General features: G+C 40.2%; 1 protein-coding gene across 1 annotated transcript in view; it reads left to right on the top strand.

Annotated features, from left to right (window-relative positions):
* The window catches only part of B4GALT5 (beta-1,4-galactosyltransferase 5), a 202,923-nt gene that overhangs the window by 45,951 nt on the left and 131,972 nt on the right, over positions 1–25,000 (top strand). The window contains exons 4-5 of the mRNA XM_044088972.1: positions 539–663; positions 16,959–17,075. Coding sequence (XP_043944907.1) covers positions 539–663; positions 16,959–17,075 — 242 coding nt within the window. The remainder of the gene's footprint in view (positions 1–538; positions 664–16,958; positions 17,076–25,000) is intronic.

Below are 25,000 nucleotides of genomic sequence, written 5' to 3'. Positions count from 1 at the left end.
GTTAGGTTAAGGTCAGTATAGATATTAGTGTCTTTGTATTGGCATATTAGCATTATTTGTGTTTTCAGGATTTTGAGTTTCAGGATTTTGAGCTTTCAGGATTTTGTGTTCGGGATTTTGAGATTCAGGATTTTGAGCTTTCAGGATTTTGAATGGGACCCATGTATATGTATATATATATATATATATATATATATATATATATATATATATATATATATATATATATATACATATATATATATATATATATATATATATATATATATATATATATATATGGGTGTGTATTTGTATAATGTATATATTAATTTAAAGAACCAAGCTCTTCTCTTATGATGATCTATTCCATCAGTAATTTAGAAGTTTCTCTGTCTGGAAGAGTAACTTTATCGTCCATTACTCAGAAACATCTGTGATGACTAGTAAGGGTGTATGATGCGGTTACATTGTGCTGTATATGCATAGACTGCTCATCTGTATTCTTCTTCATTCATTAATCCTGCCAGATGTAAAAGTCTGTTTTTCCTTATTTCAGAGGGGCCAGTTAATGTTAACATGAGTGAGATCCACATGGAAGAGATAGAAGCATTATTTACTCAAAATTCTGATATTAAACAGGGAGGGCACTGGAGGCCCAAGGACTGCATTCCTCGATGGAAGGTGAGTTGCACAATTTTCTGTTTCATTTGTCACACTTTAATGTTACTGTTATTTGGATTCTTGCAGAAATTTTTTATTTTATTTTGTTAATCTAGTATATTTGCAAAACTAGATAAGTAAACTTTTATATGTTTTACTTAGTTTTTTATTTTTATATATTATATTTAGTTGGAACAGCAGTCTTAATCATTAGGAGTGTGTTGATTTTTACTCTATTTACATTACGAGATCAGACATCAAATTGATGGTGGACTGAAGAAAGTTGTTTCTTTCTCTTTTTTGTCAGTGAGATGTATTTTGGGGGAAAGGGGAATAGAGGAGGAAAGGCAAGATGTACAACCTAGCATACTCTGTTCTCGTGATATTAATGTGTTGCCAAATGGTGCAGGATATAAAGCTTTAAAGATGTCACAGTTTGCGTATGCAGCATGCTCTAATATTTGGTTGTGCTACATATAACATTTCTGGGCATTTCTACTGATAAGGCTTCTGGTTTCCCGGGTTCAGATTGGGCCTGCTCTGACAGTCATATCCTTTGAAAGTAGATAATTGTTGTGATTTCCTGTTTTGTTATCCCTAGTTTCACACAATTCAAACTTTAGCTGACATGTTCTAGGTAGTGCCAAGAGTGATGATGCATGCTGAGCAACGGTTTGGATTGTGGTCCTACTGTTAGTCATGGGAGAGTTCTGTGTACTGTGCAGAAAATGTTAAAACCTTCAAAGTGTTCTGCTGCTCATCAGATAACTTGCCAGGACTTGTAGCAGTACTACCTGTGCTGCATGTGAAAGCATCACAATTTGATATAGTCACTGCTTCAGCTTAGCCATCAGCAGAAGCCATAAGAAGAAGTGCAAGGCTTAAAACTGCATGAGAGAAAGGTGTTGAGTTTGTGTGGTGCTAAATCTAAGATTGATACGAGGGTCCTGCACATGATCTCTCACTGGCCAGGCATTACTTAAAGCCCCCTTCTATGTCTGATAAAGCCACTGTGTCATCATTGCAAGTGTTCCCCTTGACTTTTGAGTGGTTAATGTTGCATCCTTCAGTAGCAGACAGTGAAGGGAGCATATGAGATGGCCTACTCCTTGCGGTCACTAGGAGCCCTGATTATTCCATCTCCAAGTATGTAGATCATGACTGACCTATTTCATGTGGTGAAATCCCTCAAGTTCCCCCATTTAAGGTGTAATGGTTAAAAGCAAGATCAGGGAGTCTAATTATCTTTACTCCCTCAAGTCAAATGAAGCTTAAGGCTGTGTGAGCAGACTCCATGGGATCCACCACTGTTGGTTTTGCCTATGGAGTAGTTCAGATGGATGACTGCTCACTATTCATCCTCTGTGTTCTTTGTGGTACAAAAGCACACAGAGAGCAAATATTTGTGTCGGCACCAGGTTCTGTGCATACCTCTGACAATGTGCTTCCTCAGGTGTATATTGGCCAGTGCATTCGAGCCTTATAGCCTGACAACAGATGTTTGCTTGTCATTGTCTTTGTAGGCTTGTGTACTTTGAGAGTTCAGATCACTCCTTACTGGAGTCAAAGCCATGGGGGAAATCTTCCGTAGTGTCTTGAGAAGGTGATTTTCCAGATCACGAAAGTCCCTGTGTCTAAAACAAAGATAAGGTATCTGTTCCCTTCAGCTCCTCTACTTACAAACCCTGCTTTGTGGATAATCTTAGGCTAATGAAGTACACCATGGAATTGTTTCTTGATGATCTTTTGTAGAAAGATGAGCGTACTTGGGGCGTCATTCCCTTGTAAGTTTTCCTACAGGATGCTATTTTTGCAGCTTGTAAGCATCCAAATTCATCTCTCTTAGTGCTCCCAAAAAAAGTGAGTGCTATCTGTAACTCTGGCAGAAAAGATTAGCATCCCATGATGAACACCATTTGTGAAATTTTCACATTATTACAAGGGACTTAGACTGCAAGACTTTTACACATTAACCATCTGATAAGTTGTCCAAGGCTTTGGAAATGTGGGCAAGAAAGTTTTCTGTAGTACTCCTTTGAGACCAAGGTCCCTTAATCACACCTCATCAGTATCTTTTCCACTCATTCCTAGTCGATAAAGCCTTGGAAAAGTATTGCTACAGTCTAGGATTGATGAAGTCTTGGAAAAGATGTTTAGCACTGGTTCTGCAGTAGTCTTTCACATAACTTTTGCTGATGCTGAGGCTGTGGCAGCATGCTCAGGAATTTGCCCCCTTCAAATGCCATGGCCCAGGATCTTCTTTTGAAGGTGACTTTAGACTGGCTATTTTGGATACCTTTCTAAAGATATGTTCAATATGGATTAGTTTCTCAGAATGTGGTCATAGATCTCCAAAGGAAACTGTTACTGACTATTGTGAAAGACCTGTATGATCCTTTAAGTCCTTCTTTCTCCCCTTCTGTGCCGTCTCAGTTTTCCAGGGGAACAAGGCTTCATATGGAATGAAGAGTGCCCAAGCTTTAGTTTGTGATACTTTCCCTAACTTCACTGAAAAAAGAATTCAAGAATGGGGAAAGGTTGCTCCCAAGTAAACAATCGTTTTTATGTTTGTGTACAAAGTGGTCATTTTAATAAAAGTGCCAAGGTGACTTATTGGAGTAACCGTCTTCATGATGAGAATTGGTAAAGAATTAAGAAAAAGCAGGAAGAAGGGCTGAGGTGACCTAAAGCTTGATACTTTTCCCAACCATATCACTGAAGAGCTGTTAAGTCTTGGGTAACAGCAAAATGTTTGATGGAGCAAACTGTTAATGCTGAGCCTGATAATGTTGAATGGGATTAGGTGACAGTAGAGACTGACTAATTATGAATCTGGGTACTTTATTGCTTCTTGTCAGATGTAAAGATAACGGAGGCCATGAATTCACAAATCACAGCAATTAAGAAATTGAAGCAAGAAAGTGGTGATTTGAAAGAGATGATTTTTGGTCAAGGAACTGGGGTTGCTTAAAGGAAAACTCAGCCCTGTCCTACTATTTAACTCGATCCTTAGGTTGTTTTTCTACCTACAATATGGTTCCAGAATTATGTAGGTACCAGAAACCTGCTTGTACTTTTGAAAACTCTCATTGTTTTGCCCTGGAATCAAAGGAAGGGAAAGCCCACCTACTTTTTTCATAGGTTCATAGGTTAGTACTAGGCTAACTGCCCTAGCCAGTTACCCCATGTGATAAACCCTGCACCTTGTGTTGCTAAGGTAAGCATCTTAACCATTACACCAGTCTCTTTTAAAGCTCAACTTCTTGCATACTTTGCAGAGGAATCTGTCTCCACCTCCATGACATAACATAGACGCAGATAAATCTGTCGATGTTATGTTGTCCTATCTCGCCTTCATTCTTACTGGTTTGGTTCGGAGCCGATCCTCTGCTCTGACTCGGCCACATACTATAGCTCAAAGTCTTTTACTTGGCTCGTGGCTGAACAACTATCCCATTATGCATTGTGTGATTCCCTAGATCTCATTGCCACTGAACGAGTTCAGGTGCTCTTCTCCTTGGCCGTGGCTAAGTTTTTTGAAAAACTTTTTTTTTGCATTTCGCTAATTGTTTTTGTCTACAAGTTGTCATATATTCTTTAGATATGTAGTTTTTCTCTCTACTGTAGTTCTGCATGTGCTGTTTTAATCTCGCTCTACTGTGTTTGTTGCTTTTTTGGCCGTCGTCGCAGTCACAAGGCCTATTTCCTTCTATCCTGTCAAATTCTTTAGTGTAGAACATTGTCTAGTGTGTATTTTCCTTGTATGTGATTCTTGGCTCGTTTGAGTTAGAGAGCCAGGTACCCGCTTAAGTTACAGGGTTTAACCGAGCTTTTGTTCCTGTCTATAGCTGCTAGGTCTGTTTAAGTTAGAGGGCCTAGCTCCCGTTTAATTTAGAGGGCAGAGCTGTATTTTTCTTGTTATATATTCTTCTAATAGAGGTGCTGTGTGTATTAGTATTGTAGTGTGCTATTATGATTTATATATATTGCGTGTGTTAGTTTCTACTTTTGTATTTCTGTAGCTAGTGCTTTATATTTATAGTATTGGTAGTTGTGCTTCCTCTCATGATGTCTAAGGAAAGTAGGGAGAAGGAACCTAAGCCATCGGGCTTTAAAAATGGTCAGAAATGCTCACAAAAAATGTCCCTAACTGATGGGCATTGTTTGGGGGCCATTCACTTGTGGTAGTCATGTACTTTTTGTCCTTCTTTCAGTTCCCATGTCTTGCAGTAAAGGAAAAACAAGCTGATAGTCAGAGGACTCCTAAAAACTCTATTTGCTGAATCTTTAGAAAGCCAGAGTACCTACTCAAAACCTAAGTCTCCCTCTTCTAGGGGTGACAAATCTGCAGAGACCATCTTCCTCGTCCTCCTCATCTGCTCATTCAGAACCACCTCAGAAAGTATTGAAAATTTCAGACAAACCAATTTCTTGGGCTCCACAGGACTCAGAACCGAGAGAGATCATTGAATTAACAAGTCAAGTCCTTTGGCTCCACAGCTTTCGGAGCCAAAAGAGACTAGCTTTCAGAGCCGGTCCACTGAGTTAGTACTGGTCTCCCCTACCTTAAGATCTCCCATATTGGAGAGAGCTTGCTCACCAACCCTTTCCTTTAGGTCCTCTAGGAACGTATCGGATGATGATGTGGATAGGGTGGTGACCAAACTTCTGAAGTCACCGGCATTGTTTTCAGCTCCGACCCAATTGGTGCCGGTGTCAACTAAGACTCTTTCATCCACGACTATTCCTCCTCTGAGCCAAGCTGGATCTTCGGAGCCAGAGTGCCGAGTACCTTTTGATGTAGAACCTTCAGTCCCGAGACCCGTCCAGGAGATTTCGGAACTGTTATCTGCTCAGACACTCTGGGTACCTTCCGAGGTGTCTAGGAACTGAAGCTCTCTGGTTGGTTCTGGGGGGGGGGTGGCTTGGACCGGAGTCTCCTTGGCAGCGAACTTACCTCTCTGGGCTTCAGCACAGTGATCTCGGCTCCTACGTTGGGCTCTGAGCAGGTCTCGTTGGAGCCGGGGATTCCTTCTATTTCTTTGGAACGGGAGGCATCCTCGGAGCCAGGGGGACTTGCTTTCGAGCTGATGAGGAGCGTGCTGTCCCCTCCTACAGCTTTACACAAGGGTACTGGTAGTTTTCCCCCTAATGCACCGGCGTCTGTCTCGACACCAGACCATCCCCAGGACAGCCGAGATTCAGGGCCTCAGGTAGCCCCATTGGGCGTGTCCCACTCTCCTGCGACCTCCCCAGAATACCCTTCTGAGGAGGTTCCTCAGAAGAAAGCATACAAGAGGAAGCATCTGGACTCATCTAATGAGTCCGTCACCTCAGATACTGACCTCGAGGAGTCAGAAGGGTCCCCACGGTCATCCTCTGAAGATGTCTCCTTTGCAGATATCTTGGAAATCCTGAAACAGAGAGGTGGCTGGAAGCCCATTAACCCTTCTGATGAGGAGTCAGTATAACTGAAGGCCTTCGGATCTCAACTTTCAGCCTCCTGGGTGTCTCTGCCTTTTGATGAACCGATGGAGTTGGTTAGTCGAAAGGTGTGGGAGTCACCAGACACTATGGAACCGGTCCCTAGGGGACCAAATAAATTCATAACTGCTCCAGCGGAAAAAGATTTTCTTACGAAAGGCATCCCTGTAGATGCTATGGTGGTGGCAGCAGCCACCACGAAGGAACTCTCTGAAACATCCTCATCTGTCCATCCACCGAACAAGGAGTTTCGAACGATGGACAGATATGGGAAGCATATTTTCTCATCCGTGACTTTTACAATTCGATTGCTGAACTACCTTGCGCATTTCACTAGGCTACAAAGAGATCTCCTGAATGAGTTAAGAGATGCTCTACAAGGTTCACTAGCTGCAGGGGTTTCGGACTTAAGTGACCTGTCAGCTTAAATTCCATAGTTAACTCCTCCATGAGACTGATTTCCTGTGCACCAGATGGAGCGAGCAGGGCAGCGGGTTCAGGATTCTCCCTAAGGAAGCACTCCTGGGTACACTTGTGTAATTTTGCAGAACCTTTTAAGTCTACCTTTGTCAATGCCCCATCTGATTCTTCCTCACACTTTGGACCCAAAGTCAAGGACACACTCACCAGATACGAGCAGGAAAGGTGACCTCTCTCTGCTGTTGGGGTGCATTTTTCCGTCCCTTCCAGACCATATTCTAAGGATCAGAAAGGTGGAAAATTGTGGTTCAAGAAATCAAAGGGAGTTTTTCAGGTTGCACATGGTGAATCCTTCCCCAGGGGCAGAGGGGGAGGTAGTTATGGTAGACGCCATTCAAGAGGCAGAGGGGGTCTGCAAAGTCAGGGTGACCATGATTCCTTTCGCGTCTGACTCTTTCATCGCTCCTGAAAAGAGGCCCGCCTGTCCTACTATGGAGGCAGTCGGGGGGGGCGATTATCTTTGTACCCAGAAGCCTGGCGAGATATCACAAAAAAACAATTCTGATGCCTCACGAGTGGTCTTTGAAGAAAGAGATACTGGAAAGGATCGTCCGGAAATGGGTTCAGCCTTGCTGCAACCTATTTGCCACTTTCATGAATGCCAAATGCAGCAGCTATTTTGCCAAAATTCCTCCCTCTAGGGGAGTCACCCAGGGAAGCTCTTGTTCATGATTGGCCCTTGGGACTACTGTATGCATTTCCTCCATTCCCCTTGACACCACAAGTCATTCAGAAAGCCTACTCGTTGGGAAGCAGGATGATTCTCACTGCTCCATACTGGCCTCGTCAGATTTTGTTTCCCTTCCTCTGGCCACATCTTCAGGAGGAACCGTGGACGCTGGACCTAGCTCCAGACCTTCTCACTCACATGTTGGGAACCCTCCACCTCTCCCTCCAAACCCTCAATTTGACAGCATTGCTGCTCCAGTTCCCAACTTAGTCAGGCTTCACAATTTTACACCAGTACTTAAACACATCCTGGTATCCTCGCACAAAGCTACAACTAGGACGCTATAGTCTAGCAAATGGAAAAGGTCCTCACTCTGGGCTCAAAAAGTATCAATCCCCTTTCTGCTCTGATCTCTTGTATTCTTGTTCTTATCAGAGCTTTTTCAACAAGGTTCAGAGGCAGCTACTGTCAAGGTGCAATTAGCTGCAATTTCTAATTTTCATATAGGAGATGGAACTTCTAACTTGATGTCACACAAATTATGTAAAGCCTTTCTAAAAGGTACCTGTTTATTGAGACCCCCCCCCTTAAAGAACCACTCTTGCCATGGGACTTGAATTTTGTTCTAACATATCTGCCCTTGCCCCCTTTTGAACCCTCATCATCTTGTAACCTCAGATTTCTGTCTTGGAAAACAATTTTCTTGGTTGCTATTACCTCTGCAAGAAGAGTATCGGAATTGCAAGCTTTATCAGTCAAACCTCCTTATTTAATCTTCCATAAGGATAGGGTATCTCTCCGGACAAACCCATCATTTTTACCTAAGGTGTGTTCACAACATAACTTAAACCAATTTATGAGCTGCCAGTGTTTTCCCTAATCATGGCAACAAGACAGAATACAAGTTACATCAGTTAGATGTGCATAGATAACTTTGCTTCTATTTACATAGAACCAGATTTCAGGAAGTCTGATCAATTGTTTCATTTTCAGAAGAAAAAAAGGTATGCCAGTTTCTAAAGTCTCACTTTCAAACTAGCTCTCAAATTGTATTACCTTTATTTATAATTCTAATAACAGACAACTACCTTTCAAAGTCAGGGGTCACTCTACTAGGGCTATGGCAACATCCTTAGTTTAGCCTGGTAAGCAATCGGTGGATAATATTTGTGCTGCTGCATGGGCAACACCTCACACATTTATCACTCGCTACAAAGTGAAATTGGCCTCCATGGACAGGCCTCGTTCCATGTTTGTTGTTCATCTCGCCATTCATTCTTAGGATCCCTCCCACCTTCCCCCTGCCTAAGACTCCTAGAGAACCTGGAGGATTTCTTCCTTGAACAGGAGCTCCTCTGGCTTTCTTCCTTTGGTATCTTTTATTGTAGAACTAGTGTTCACATATGACTATGAGTAGCAGCAAACAAGATCTGGGGAATCACACAATGCATGATAGGATAGTTGTTAAGCCACGAGCCAAGTAAAAGACTTTGAGCTGTAGTATGTGGCCGAGTCAGAGCCGAGGATCGGCTCCAAACCCAACCAGTAAGAATGAATGGTGGGATGGACAACAAACATGGAACGTTATGGTAAGTACATAACTTCTTTTTACTGTGTTAGGTGCTCCTGTCAATCTTAGATGGGCAATTGAGCCTTCTGAAGTCAGGAGCATGGCAGCTGCTATAAAAAAGACATAAAACTGTGGAACTGCTTTCCTCTATTTTATTGCAGAGAGGAGGAGAACTTAACATTCCTCTTTCATAGTAAAACAAAGCAATTAGGTCCATCTGTCGTTTAAAGGCATTTTGTTGCCTCTTCTGACATATTTACATGAGCAGCATCACAGCATTGAAATTCTAAGCTTTAAATGTTGGCTATTCATAATAGTTCATATGTTAAGATAACATAAATGTATCCTTAAAGATTTATGAGACATTTAGAGAAAGTCAGAAAGTATTTTGTTTTGTAACGTTTCAACACGTTTACCGTTTTCAAGCTGCCCCCCCCCCCCCCCACACACACACAGAGGTCAGAACTGCAGAAAGAGAGATGGCAACCCTATCGACTAGATGTACTGATACTGTTTATAGAAAGGTCTTTTATGCTTTTTTGTGACATCCTTCCAGACGATGCATATCTTGTATATAGATCCATGGTAAGAGACTCCCACTAACTTTGAGTTGGTCCTTACAGCTGTAGAGTGCATCAGCATTTTCCAGTCCACAAAGGGAATGCAACATTGGTGGCAATCATAATATACAGCTGAATATACTTTAACATGTTTGCTGTGTGCCATTGCATTAAAAATATTAAAAGAAGGAAATCAGAAGTATTTAACTGTGTTTAAATGCACGTCTGTGTGTATGCATATATGTGTGAATGTGTGTGTGCATGTTAAAGTACATGCGTGTAGCACACCTCTTACATGTATGTACAAAAATGTGTTTGTGTATAATATACAACCGAGAAACAGATTATATGCCTGTATGTGTAGTTCATATCCTTTAAATAAATAAAAGCAATAATGAAAATTTTGTGCAGCTGCGTATGTGTGTGCTTCAAGTATGTATAAAATGTATGTGTGTAGCATGTATAATACTATGTGTGGGATGCAGATATGTAGAGGATATTTTTGTAAATAGTCACACATGCACTGACATGGATGTGCATGTTTTGAGTGTGTACATACACATATGCAGTGGCACAAAAACACACACACACACACACACACACACACACACACACACACACACACACACACACACACAGTGTTTGCATGCATGTGTGTATTATATAACTGTCATTGTCCTAATCAACCTCATTTTTCCTGCTTTCCACATGTCCCAAATCTTTTTCACCATTGTAGTTATTAGGCTACACTGTAGTGGTTGTTCTATTCCAAAATTATTAGGTTTAGAATGTTTTCATACTATCTTAGGACAAGAAACGTGATGCAAATATAATTGTCTCTCACCCTTTTCTTTTGTGAAGCCATGAAACATTCACTCTGTGATTCCTAGTAGTGTAGAGAACAGTAACATCTTACAGCTCTGTGAGTTGTGCAGTATGGGTGCATATAATTCGTTATTCATAATAAAGATAAGATGTTGGAGTTAAACATTATTAATGTATACATTCTAGTAAATGCTTAATGTTTAACTTATTCAGTGTCGCACCTTGGCTATGTGTTGTACATGCAGTCTTTGTCAAATGTCCTTATGCAGTATTGTTTTTTGTTTGTATTTCTAAGTGCATGCATTACTTGCTGTTGTCTTTGCCAGTACAGCCTGGGACCAGTTCAGTTTCCTGGTTAACAAAGTGTAAATAAATAGAAAATAGAAAAAAAGGAGGAGGTGAACATGACAGAAATAATTAGGGAGCTAGTAAAGCACATTTTAATTATGTACCATTCATGAGAGAGAAAAAAACAGGCTTTGGGAAGTAGCAAGACAGACTGACTTTGAAGTCCTTTCCAGTATTAGTTTGTCACCTGTCAATGATACAGAAAGGCTCATTTCTTGCAGTGAGAGTTTTCACAACTCAGGATGAGAGTGTAGGGGAAGTTCTGTCAATTTCTGTAGAACTACAAAAGAATCCCTTTACAAAACCCTGCTATTTACCTACTTTCTTTTGCTGGAAGTAGTTAACCGCTATTTATGTCCTAGAACAAGCTCTGAGAGACACATAAATGAGGTGCACTCAAAGAAATGTAGAAGTAGCGCTCTATTACACAAGGTGTGTTTGACAGTGCTTCACACTTTTGCCATTCTATCTCAGTGGCATAAGAAAACACCACCACTTCCACATGTCTAGCATGATTAGTATATGACAATAGTACTACAGATAGTGTACTTCAAATGTTCTCTGAGAAGAAGGAATGAAAGCAAGAAAACAAGATCATGTTGCCAAAGCAAGCCTCATCAACTGCCATCTTGTGGGAAATGCATTAGAATTGTAAAAGAGGCACTTAGAGTGATTAGAGTGATTTTTTGAGGCATTAAAGTATCTTGGGCAAACAAAGATGCAATGAACATGTTTTGTGCTTTCTAAGGTGGAGTTTTCCTTTAAGGCAAAATAAGTGGATTGTGAAGATGCATTCCAGAGGAAGAATATTTTGAGTTCTTGGAATATCTGTGAAGAGGGAGGATATGGACTGTGTGTCTTAATGTGCAACAGAAGTTGGTTATTTGGACTGGCATATGCAGTCTGTTTCTGTTTTTAATTTGACTTCTGTCTTGTAGATTCTCCCGGCTAGATGTTCCTGGCAGATGTTGGTGTAGTTTGAGACTTGCAAGCTGAATGATCAGGTGTTGACTTTGCTTTGGTGACCAGGGAAAGTATCCACAAGAGGTCTCCACAAAAGGGAATAAACATTTGTTTATTTTTTAACTTAATTATACTACACTGACTTAGAGAAAATGGGCACAGTTTTTGGCTTCACTGAGGGGAATGTAAATGATGATGGTTGAAGTTTTATATACTTTTTCTGACTATATTTCAAGTTTAATTTCCAGATTCTTGTAAAACATCTGATATGTCACAAAATCCCTGAGGGTCATAGAAGAATATGATATGACCCAGAGGGGAGAGGAGAACCAAACTCAGAGTCTCTGTGAATAGACTGAGTTGTCCTGGTTAACCGCCTCTACTCAGGAAGTGAAATGGAGAGACTTGAGAGCCTTGAAGAGAGAGTTGAGCAAGATACCTTTTCTATATTCACAGTTAGAATGACAGTGAGAGAAGCTGACCAGTAGTGGAGGGAACCCAGTGGAATGAAGTAAGACTGTATGTGGCTAGATCTTGTATATTTGGGACTAATTGTTGTTTGGCCTGTGACTGTTTACTAAGAAGGGGGGGCTGTGTGTTAAAGGTTATAAAAGTGAATGAAATAAATGAAAATGTTGATTTCTCCCTGACCTAGTAGAATGATTGGTAAAATGTTTAAAATTGTTTTAACTTTAAACCGAGACTTAAGGTTAAATAAAGGTTTGGCGTTTTATGAAGTATGTTTACTTAGAGTGGGTATGAGTTTTGGTGCAGTTTTTCTAGGCCTTTCCCTTGTATGGGACAAATTAATACGATAGTTACGTGGGATGCACAGTTAATGTGTCAGAACCAACATTTTGAAATAGTTATTGGAGCTTGGTGTTAAAATGTGTAATCAGGCCAGATTTTATGTGAAAAACATGGATCATAAAAGGTTGAGTGGTAAGTTACTATTTATGGTGGCTGATGTCGCATTGTTGTAATGTACCACTTTTATAATATTATGGGAGGTAAAGGGGCAGGAGAGCGAGGATTTAGTGAATCAGATCTGACACCTGATGAAATTTAGTTGTTGAAAGGTAACTTCACTTGCTCTGTGTGCTAAGCTGGATGAACCAATTGTTCAAAATTTGAAGATGAATTTTTTTCTTGAACAAAGATTTTTAAAATGTTTTACTATGTTTTTATAATGCATACATTGTTTGACACTGGATGATTAGTTGAAGTAGTATGTTATAGTCCAAATGGATTGGCATTATATCCCAGTTAAATTAAAAGTCAATTAAAATGTTTGGCTGTGACAGACATGCGTAAGGAATACCAAGGGAGCATCTGTTAAAGCAAACTGTTGTCTTTTGGATAAGAGCTGAGTTGACCTTATGGAATGCAAGTGGATTGATTGACTTTCTGTAGAGGAACAGGACAATGAATTATCAGTGGACACTTAAGCTCTGGACAGTGGCACCAGAAGAAAAACATTTAGAGCAGCAAGAACGATTTTTTTTATTATTTGATTTTTGAGAGTGGGAACAGATGTGGCTGGATTAAATAACTTAATATGGTTACATCTGACAGCCAGATCATTAGTCCACAGTAGTAGTAAAAATTAGGAACTTTGTGTAGGTGTCGCTTGTGTTTTAGAAGCAACAGGGGCATGAACTAGGAACACATACCTAGTTAACTGGAAGCGCCTTCAGCCAGAACAGTGTGTCTTTCCTTCTTTCTTACCATATGATTTTGGTGTAGTCTCTGGTTCCATCATGGTGATGACTACAGCAACTGCTGATCTTCATTTGAACAGGAGTGGTTCTCCTTTGGCAAAGCATTCCATCAAGCTGGAATCGCAGGAAAATAGGATGGAGTCCTAACTGCTGCATCAGCAGCCTGATGTGAAGTAGATTGGGGGGAGCGGCTGGCAGGAGACAGTTGAGAGAGATGGGAATGTGTGCCACACTCCGTTTCAGCCACCTGAAGATAAGAATGCAAGGAGTTCCCATCTAGAAATGTGTCTTCTGGTAGAGATTGATGTATTAGGTGCCCCGTTTGGGCCATTGTGGGCACACAAAGGGCTAGCACAAAACAAGGTGTGTGGAACACACAGGGTCAGTGCAAGGTAGTGAGGATGTGCATAGAAAACACAGGGTCGGCTTCAGGCAGTGAAAGTATACATGGAAAACACATGGTCAGTATGAAGCAGTGAGAGGGCGCATGGAACAGACACAGTCATCATCAGGCATTGAGGGTATGTGTGTGGAACATACATGGTCAGCACAGGCACTGGGGGTGTACATGGAATACACAGGCTCAGCATGAGACAGTAAGGCTGTGCCAGAACACCAAAGGTCAGCCCGAGGCAGTAAAGGTGTGCATGGATGCATGGTACTTGTGAAGACCTTACTAGCAACCATGGCATGTTACTACCTAGAATCATAATAATTTTGATGATAGATAAAGATGAGATTGTTGAATGATATTTGCTGAAGAAAGGGGTGACTCACCTATGTAGTAATGTGGACTCTTTCCAGGAAGGATGGGAGCAAACAGTTGGGCCAGTCAGGTTATTGGCAGAAGGTGGAAGAGCCTCAAGGAAGCACTCCTGTCCCGTCCCCCCCCCCCGAGAGGGATGTTCCACTTGAAAGAAAGTTCTTCCTCTTGGATCAAAAATAATGGAAGAATTATCCCTTCCATCCTTTGAAGTCATAACTATGGACAAATTGTTTCTGATAATAATTTCAATTCATTTATGTGGCCTAGTTATTCTCTACAGTCCATCATAATATTCTATGAGTTAACTGTGAGATCAAGTCATCGATTTATTCCCATGGTGGGCTCTGTGACTAATCTCAGTTTTTGTCTGTGAGCCCCTTAATACAGTGAGAAAAGGCTACGCCCCTGTAGAAAACACATTTTTTATGTGACTTGAGTTGTGGCATTTCATGAGGACCGATTTATCTTAAATTTCTTTCCAAAGGGCAAAGAGAGCAAAAGAAGGAGTCACATTAACTGAAAAAAGAGAGGAATACTTATTGCTGTCATAAATGTGGGAAGACTCCACACGGTGTGGCAGAGTCATCAGCTTTCTTGCATGTTTTCTTATGAGATATCTTTACGGAATGTTTATGTGTAGATGGTGAGCAAAATGGATGTGTAATAAAAATGTCTGATATTCACCTTCATGGTCACGGTGATGTACTTCTGTTCAAATGACTGTCAGCAGCTGCTGCAGTCATCACTGCAACCAAGCATCCATATGCTGTTGAACCACATCAAATTCAGAATAACGGCTGGAGATGGGTTATAAATACAAATGTACAGACCCCATTGGGGATGCTACAGAAACCTCTAGGTGGGGATGCCACATTTAAAACAGGTATTTACCTGACTCTGCTGTAGCATGTTAAATGATTTTTAACCTAGACCTATGTTGTCATTTATTTCTTTGTCATAGCTGCTCATCATTTTTCCACTGTTTTTGTCTTAATATTTACTGATCATCTTGTGCTTGTTAGTGATTGCTTTGAAGACTTGCATAGCTATCATAAGTGTCTGTGCATATTGTTGTGCAGATCATAGTGGTGGACAGTGTGTTTACTGATATCAGTATTTGTCTAAAAGCTGTCTGGTGCACTGTCTGTGTATAGCATGCCCACATCCACTCAAGTATTCAGGGAACATAACTTTTACCAGAGCTACCAAAAAGTCCTTGTGGCAAATTAAATGTAGATTGGGTCATAGAAGAAATTGCTTTCCAATATTTTTCATTCACTTGTTTATGCATTTTTTTATTTTTTGAAATTAAATCTCTGCTTTAGTCAATTCAGGATTGCTGAGCAGCTTCAGTCCACTCCAGCTCTCCGTGGATATTAGGCAGAGAAACTAATCCTGGCCAGGATGCTACTCTTTTGCAGATTGCATATACTCACTCACACATGACCTGCACACCAGCTTACAGTTAGGAACATTACCAGTACGACGAACAATAAGAGAAAATTGGAATAACTAGAAAAAAACAAATGAAATGAATAAAATCCTGGGGCTCTAACCGATATGAGCCAGGACTAGTTATACTGATGTATATCAGGAACTTATGTTTTTTATTTATTTTTTTTATACAGTGTTAAGTATTAAACAAAGTATAAATGACTTGAAGAAGTTAACCTATTGTATTGTGAAATAAAGAGTCTTGTCGTGGCATAGTATCCAGTTTCCTGGTGTTTCATCGCTACTTTTGGGTGGCGATACTTGTTATATAACTAGAAAAAAACTTAGAGACAAGGACATCCACAGTTTGCACAGAAAGCATGCTAGCCGGGAATTGAACTGGAGAACTAAACACTGCGAAACAGTAATGCTAATCCCTGACTGCTACAACACTGTGCCACCCTTTAGAAATTTCACCCAGTCTTGCTTTGTAATTCCCAAATATAGGCTATCTAGTTTGAATGTAACTTGACTGCTCCACTGGGTAATTTAATAGAAGTGTAGTAAAATAGTACATCAGATGCCTTTTGTGGTTTGAGGTTCAGCATTCATCAATTTTGCGGACACATAGAGAGCAGAACTTGAAAATTCTCCCTTTTGTTTAATCATTTCACACATTTTGTTTAGCAGTCTTCAGTGAAGTTTGGTGACTTCTGTGCTGCACTGCATAGCAGGTTAGGTGGAAAACTTTGCGGGCATTAGCCGTTGTAAGTGATGTTGGTACTCCTGCAAATCTTTAGTACATTGCCCCCTCAATGTAATAAAATGTGCAGTCATCATACCTGTGATGTGTGCTTGCTTAGCCTTATGTTCCTCCGTCTTAAATGCTTCCCTTTATTCTGCACCTTTTCAGTGACATCTTAAACTCCTACTGTGCACTTCCTTATTTATAGCAGTCATAAAGTCCTCCAGTATCTAATCCTCAGTCCACCATTTTTCCCTTTCTAAGTCAAGTCACACAGTACAAGACTGAGCATCCTTTGAAATGTGACATGATGGTGTAGATGCACATGTCCATTTTTACAGGAATAGTGACTCTAATCTGATTCATATGGAGCTCTGTAAACTGTGCATTTCATAATAAACTGATATTGTAGTATTATGTGGTCTTAACATGATAAATGACTTGGAACCTTGTTGCACATCAGAGGAACCTGCTAAGGGAGTTAAAATTGCATTTCTCTCTCTCTGTCCTTGCCACTGCGGCTGCACATAGTTGCATGGTGTTGACTGGAATAGGTAATACTGATGCAGCTAAAGTTGTACTTATTGTGAAATATGACTGTGTGTAACTACTGAATGGTAATACCAGCAGATGTTCAGAATGTGTTGTTCATTTGTGATGGTCTTTTGTTCAGCTGTCATGCTTACACAAAACATGTAGTACATTTTGTCTGTTTAATTGTGGCATGAATGAGTGTTTTATCTTCATCAGGTGGCCATTTTAATTCCGTTCAGAAATCGTCATGAGCATTTGCCAGTTCTCTTTCGGCACCTGATCCCCATGCTTCAGCGGCAGCGTTTAGAATTTGCTTTTTATCTTATTGAACAGGTAAGTTTTGCTGTGCATGGTGCTTAACCGGGAATGAATTTTGATGCCTTGTTCACAAACTGTTTTTGTAACTTGTGTAGTATTATGAAAGATACCTTTTATATAAAACTACCTTTATGCTTTATAGTAATTCGTGAGGGGACTTTCAGAAAAGTCAAGCCTATTCCTAATCATCTTTAAGCAGTTATACAAAATGTTCAAAGACATTACCACATCTTCTGGAAGTAGTGTAAACAGTAGTCGGCACAGTTTTGGCAAATTGTCTTTCTGGTGCCTTCAGTTCTGTTAGTAAATTTATCCTTTGGTTTAATCTCCCATGGAGCCTGGCTTATGTGACCAGAAAATTGCTAATTTTCTGTAGGTGATGTAATGCTAGAATGCAGTGATGATGTAGAATTCAAAACGGTGGTTTGTGCTCACAGAAGACATTAGTCTGTTAATTGAGGACAAATTTTGTTGTAATTTATGGTGACACAGATAGTACCTTGGGGGGGGGGGGGGCTGTAATCCAGTATAATATCCGCTTTCTTTGATTGCGGTGTTGATTAGTGCAGTTCTGTACAGTTTTATTATGTTGCAATTATGAAGATTATAAGTGGTTACACTCTCTGTGTAGAATACATAATAGTGTCCAAGGCTGAGTAGCATAAACTACATTTAATGTGTTTGATTTCCTTAAACTTGTCTAGCCCTGTATCCTTCCAGAACTGACTAGCGCAAAACAGGAAACCTTAACTCTGTAATAAACTTTACCTCAGCCTTAACTCAAATATTAGATTGTCTCTTATTTTGTAATGTGCCACTTATTTTTGTATTAAATGAGCATAAAGTTTTTTGAACCCCACCCACCCTTTGACATAAGATTCCTGAAGACTAGTGCCCACCTTGGCTATGAGCTACATGTTGCTTGCTGTCCTCCATAGCTGATGCTGGTATCAAGAGTGTTTTATTTGTATTATCCAAGCAGTGCATGGCATGAGGGGGGTGCTCCCAGTACTAGCTGGTCCTACCTCGAGGCAGACCCCTGCACAGAGCTGGAAGCAGTGCAGGTGCAATGTGGTCCTGAATCACGCCTGGACTTTTCCATGTAGATTTTCACTGGATACCAGTTTTCCCAGTTGCATGTGCATGCACTATAATCATAAAATTGGAATGTGGTCTTTGCTAAGTGACATCCGTGAATGGACTTCCTTCCCTTTCTCTCCTCCTCCACAGGAAAGTGACCCCAATTTGATCTTACAAGAAAAAGTCAACTACTATACTACTAAGCAAGCTGGAATTCTACATGCTTTAATTTTATAATCACATTATGATGTTTTGCATTTCTTAGTTCTCCAGAGTTTTGTGAACTGAAGGTGCTTATTTTAACTATTTGTTTTATCATCTTTTATGTTCCTATAGACTTTCGAGAATGCTTCTTTCTTTTTTTTTGTTGGTGTTATAAATGCCAGTCATGTCAGTTTCTTCTGTGGCTACTCTGGGGAAAATGTAAAAATACCTGTGACTGCCCTTATAGATGTGGATGTGGTGGTTCTTACTCAGGTTGAGATACTTAAAACTTTCTGAACAAATCTGAAAGTTTCATCAACCGGGGTCAGGGATTGCAGGCTGCAGTTACTGTTGTCTCTTGTTTATAGATGCCTACTGTGTATGACCAAGAAGATGATCAGAAAGCTTGGCCAAATCTCTCAGTAATGGTTGAGATGGTGTCCCCATTGACATTCACGTTTCGGGTAAAACTTTGTGATTAACCATCTAGCCATCTAGAGTGGTTTTATTGGCTGCCTGGGAGGTGTACTGCTTGATGTGTAAGGGAGCCTTTCCAGAAAAGGGGACTATTCGGTTATGTACCGGTCACTCCAGCTGGCATTATTAAAATTATGGTACAGGTGTCTGTTTCTAGAGCAAGTGTTTGCTTTACTACATTTTTCTTGTTTAGCTGAAGCAGTTCAAAGAGTGGGAGAGGGCAACTTTTACATCACAGGAGGCTGAACAGTGTTCACCCCTCAGGACTCAAGACTGTATGGCGGGATAAGGCTTTTAGTCTTTGAGATTAGCTGTAGGCACTAACACCTGTTATCTTTCTGTTGAGGAAATGTTAAGGTCTGTCAAGTTGGTTTAGGTATTTAATGTGGTACATGAAGGGAGCATTATATTCAATGTTGGTTATGTAGGGGAGGAGTAAAGTGGGCAGTAATTTCTTTGTAGTATCTCCTGAAAGTCCAAAGGATAAATTAAATTATGCATAAATATTTTTAGCATTGAAAAAAGATGATGTGGTCAGTGGGGAATTTATCCATGTACAACTGATTTAAGCAGAATGTTTTTTGTAGGCATGTAGTTGTGATACTAGATTTGTGGACACCCTTGTGATCAAACATACTAAGCATTTGTTTGGCCCAGCCCTTGCTAGAGAATTTGAGTGATCGGAATGGGATTTGATAATTGCCCCTGATTTGCAATCATTAGCAAAGATGGTTGGCCGTAGTCTCTTTATACCCACTTTTATGTCAGAGGAGTATACGCCAGAGAGGAAGCGGCCCAGGGCAGAGCCATGTGGAGCACTGCTGGTGACATTTTTAGGCCTAGAGCAAGTACCCCCCCAACTGTAACGGTATGGTTTGTGACTAATAACTCATATGCAGTTCACTGGATAGGTTACTGGCTGTTGATTTGGGAGCGTTTGTTAGTAATCCCACCCTGGGGACTAGTTTTGAAGGATGAGCAGCATTACCTGCCTTTTACAAAGCTGAACTGGTGTGTATCCCGAAGTGTAGTTCAGGTGCATGTCCCATAGCCTTGCAAATAATACTGAGACTAATAGTCCTGTAGTTCCCAGGATCAGTAGAGGGAGTAGCTTTTTGAAAGGTCACTACAGCAGCTGTTCTCCATACCTTAAAGGTGTAACCTGAGGAGAGATTCTGGTATAAGACTTGATGGAAGGTTGTGTTAGGACGTGGCAGTTTTCAGCAGTCATCCAAGGATATTGAACTGGTATTTTTAATTTTGGAAAGTACCAGAAGGACTTGATCCAGAGTGATTTCATGGCAGAGGAAAGGGTGGGTTAGCTCCACAAAGTCAGTCTTACCTGACACATCGTTGGGGAACTAAGGGCGCTAGTGACATTCATAATCCTAACATCAGAGAGGAAGCTGTCACTCTGTTCATTGCCAACCTGGCGGGTGCTCTGTGACTTAACATATTTCTGGGATGTGCTTTTGATACTTAAAGGATGCAGCATTTTAGTACAGGTGACTCTCAGTAGGGGTATGCTTGATTTTGGGTATGGTGGTGGTAGTCTGTCTGTGTGAGGAAGCCTAAGAGACATAAGATGCATAAGCAAAAAATGAATTACCTCAGCATTTGTCGAAATAATGTAGTGATGCTGCAGTAATTCAGTGTCATCTTTGTGCTCTTTCCTGACCATGGGTGGGATCAAGATACCAGCCTTCAACTCTGCCTCCCACTCCTTACTACTTAACACTTGTTTCTGAAATGAGGAGCAGGATGAGATGGGGTTAATATCTCTGAATCCTGACACTTCCAAATAGTAAGAGTTATCTTCTTTGATCAGTGTAACAGTCTTTGGGTTTACCCATCTTCCCATTGTTGTTTCTTGGCCACAATGTCTTGCTCTTTCAGGTCTAGTCTTGCATCCTGCTGAGGTACTGCAATGCACTCTTTTGAATATCCCATTCTTTTTCTTAATTTGTTTTTATACCTACTAAGTGGCATTTACCCTGCAGTTGTACTTAAATAATTTTAATCTGTAATGGCTTGGCTTCATCTTTTATTGCACTTTTCCCTCACCTGGTTAGGTGTTTACATTTGACAAAGCAAATATAATGTATGAAAGTACTACACTTCCTCTAGTCATGATGCTTGTTCAGTGTAGGCATGCTCAATAAAGCTGATGACTTTTGCACTTTAAGTAGTTTGCAAAATACATGAGGCTGTTAATTTTTTATCTTTTCAGAGAACATCTATGGTTTATGGAAGAGAAGTGGAATAAAAAGATTTTTGAGTACATAACATTAATCTGTGATGCTTGATGAAGCTGTTAGGGAGAAAAATGTCATCTTTAGCTCCTAAACTTTTATCAGATTTTGTTAGTCTTTTCTGAGGCTGGCGTGGCTTTCTCCTCAACCTCATGCATTCTCCTCAACTTCATGCATGCAGCCAATAAAACCTCTAACAACATACTAATAACCCCATATCTCTTTACCCAAAACTGTATCCACTCGTTTAAACAAATTAACTAAGTACTAAATTAGTCCACCAAGCTAATACAAAATACTACTGGTTCCACAGTGACCAGCTTTATCTTCAGATAACACTATGTGAAGATATTCACCCTAACCCAGGTCCTCGCCACCAGTCTAACTCAGGTGACAAACAAAAGCTTCCATCTGCTTGCCCCCCTTAAAATCCTCCTCTAAGCAATCAGATATTCTCTTGGTTAGCAGATCTCAGAAGTATATGCAATAAATGGCCCAAACTACATGCCTGTATACCTAACCTCTCTCCAGACATAATTATTGAAACTTGGTTAAAACAAGAAATTTGGGGTAATAAATACTTCCCCAAGGTTTCAGTATGGTCAGATTAGATAGGAAAAAATAAAAAGAGAGGTGGTGTTGGCCATCATCTGAAAAAATTCTCTATTCAGTAGACCCCCCCCCCAAAAAAAAAAAAAATCAGCAATGCTGAAATACTAATATCCTCACTAAAACTTGACAAACACAAAATCATTAACAATAATAGGCACCTACCTACCCACCCTCTAGTAACACTAGCAATTCAGCACAACACCTACTGTCATGGGCTACAACTAACTTCCCACAATTTTCAGGGACTTTAGCACTGATTGGTCTACCATTCAAGGCAACACTTCCAGTAGTAGTGTTAACAACTACGGCTTTATCCAACTCATAACCGGCCCAACCAGATATATTAAAAATAATGATAAGCAATCCACACTTGACTGGATACTGTCCAAAAAGTAACACCTTCTACGGCTCCAATCCTGACACATCAAGTGATCACTTCCCCACATACATCACCAAACATTATAGCCCTTCACAAAAAACTCACAGCTACAGTTATGCACGTAACTTAACTACATTTGACAGAGATACATTCATATCACATCTCAAGGCCATCAACTGGACACAAATTCTTACAGCTTGGCAATGCGTAACCCCATTCATTGACACATTTTTAAGTATATTAGATAAACCTACCCCCATTAGGACCAAAAGAGTCAAATATAACTCCACTGCTTGGTTAACTAAATCTGCAACCAACCTACAAAAATACAAATGGCATTGAAATCAAGCCAAAGAATGAGTCATGTCCGACAAAGCTTTCTGCACTAACCTCCAAAAACTCTATCATTCCAACCCTAAACTTTTCTGGTCCTGTGTCAGTCACATAGATCAACCAGGACATGCTACCCAACCTCACACCCTCACTGAACTCCCAATCTGACTCTGTTGCTAACCAGTTTAACTCTCACTGTAGCCTCTCTTTGTAAGTTCTCTACCTCAACACACTTCTCCCCTCTCTTCTTGACCAGCATCCAAACAAGCTGTCATTACTGCCTGTAGCAAGAAAGTGTTCCATAAGCTAAAACCCTCCATTCTTACCCCATGCTCCCAGCTGAATACCTAAAAATGTCTGATGCTATTACATTTCCCAAATCCATCTTAATCCATCCACAACCCCCTTTTCCCATTTTTGCAAATAAGAATGTTATTTCTGTATCCCTTGGAAACAATCCTACTTTCTCAACTTTACAAAGGTGGTAGCTCAACTGAACTCTCAAACTATCTCTCCATAGCCATCCTTTCACCACTATCTAAAATACTGGAAAATGCATCCAACAACAGTAGCTAAAGTACATCATTGCCAATAATTTGACCACATTACAGTACTTCTTCTCCAACATTGTTGAGTTTCACCAACTTCATTAATCTAAACATAAATACTAGCAATCTGGTATCTGCCATCTTGTATCTTGTGAGATCTCTCTAAGGCTTTCAGTACTGTTTCCCATCCCAAGTTGATAAATAAACTTTCCTTCCTTGGTCTAGACACACAGTCAGTCTCTTGGTTTAATAGCTACCTCTTAAATAGACAACAAGCCATCCCATGTCTCAAAGTGTTCCTCCTTTCTCCCAGTTTCCATGATTGCACTCCAAGGCTCCATTCTAGGAACACTTCTCTTTAATATCTTCATAAATTACCTCCTTAAGTGCAGTAAACCTGCCACTATCGTCCAGCACACCAATACCTGTATGTTAATATGCTTGGCAAAAAGCCTCAGCAAACTTCAGCAACACAACTCTAGTTACTTAACTCCCATCTCCTCCTAAACCCCCTCAAAAAAAAACTAGACTGATCTTCTTCACTCCAAAACAGTATGACAGTCAAAAAATGTTTCTCCCTTACTCCCTGTGACAATACTTCAATTCAGCTAGGAACACACACACACAAAATTTCTAGGTGTCACAATAGAAATGAAATTTGATAACCACATAAAAACAAGCACTAAAGAAAGCCTGTTAAAATATCTGGGACCCTCCTATAGATTAAAACCTTAGGACCGACATTCCCACTACATACAGTCTTCCTACACTCCTGTATGACGCCCCCAGTTTCATAGCCCCACCTCCTAATTCACCCATGTCAAACAATGCTACAACAAAACAGCTAAATTTGCAGCAAATCTCCTATACAAATCATGTCACTTCCTAGCTGTAAAGAAACTTCAGCGACTCAAACTCGAACACCATCTTGCACTCTCACAGCTACTTCTGATCTGTAATGCAGGAAAATGTCCAAATCTGTCTCACATCCTCCTACAATGTAATCTAAAAAGAACTCTTCATTCCTCTAGTAAACATCTACTGCAGATAATTAAATCCAGCAACTTGCCATGTGATGACTCTCTTTACACTTACCACGTCTGCAGGTTGTGCAACAATTTAACTCATTGTTTCAGTAGTTGTTTATATTCTTGGTCCTGCTGTTGCAGCAAACTTTGATAAATGTGACCTGCTTTTTTTCTCACTTACTATATTATATTCTTGGCCCCCCTTCTCTTGTACACCTCTACTACTTCCTTCATACCTCCTGCAACACTGCCAGTTTTATCAATTCTTTTTCCTTTCTCTTCCCATAAGTGCTTAAATATGTAAATAATGTCCTTCATTTTATTTTTGCTCCTGTAAAGATGGAATCCAGTCTTAAAACTACTTGAACTGTATGAACTAATCTCCTGTGTTGACTGTAACCTATCCCTGCATCCTGCATACTTCCTTATTTATGCTTTTATTTATATCTCTGCGTTTGTAAATTGTTTTTGTAAACCCTTGGAGCTTTTCTCTTACAGTCTTGGCTGAAAAGGAGCTATGCCAAATCGGACTATCCCGAAAAACAAATACAAATAAATAAATCTTGATGGCTTCTTTCAACATTAAGATGCAGTCTATCTTCAAAGTGACTTCATGGTCTCTACTAATGGTGTCACCAAACCATGCAATTTAAAAGAAAAAAAACACCTTCTTGCTATCTGTCAATACTGATTTCAGTCACGCCTTTACAAGAAGTAAATTCTGGCTTCCCTAATGTGAAAAAAAGCTTGCTTTGTTTTAAGCTTTCTCAGACTTCATCTTACCTTTTTGAGTGGTGCTGCCGCACAGTTTTTTTTTTAAGGTAGCCTGTCAGAAGAAAACCTATTTTATTGACTGCTGTTTCAGTGAAAATGTTTCATCGAAACTACTTTCACCAACAGGGGAGAATTACTTTTTCTACACTATAGTGTGACCTCTGAGTACATATATTTAAGTTTGGGGGAGGAGGTGCAGGGGTTTTCCCCCTGCAAAAGCAAAAAAAAAACTTCTCCGAGTTTTACTGAAAGT

Source organism: Protopterus annectens, chromosome 12.part0, assembly GCF_019279795.1.
Source record: "Protopterus annectens isolate FY-2018-M chromosome 12.part0, PAN1.0, whole genome shotgun sequence".
In the NCBI taxonomy this organism is placed as follows: Eukaryota; Metazoa; Chordata; order Ceratodontiformes; family Protopteridae; genus Protopterus; species Protopterus annectens.
This window is presented reverse-complemented; position numbering and strand designations above follow the sequence as displayed.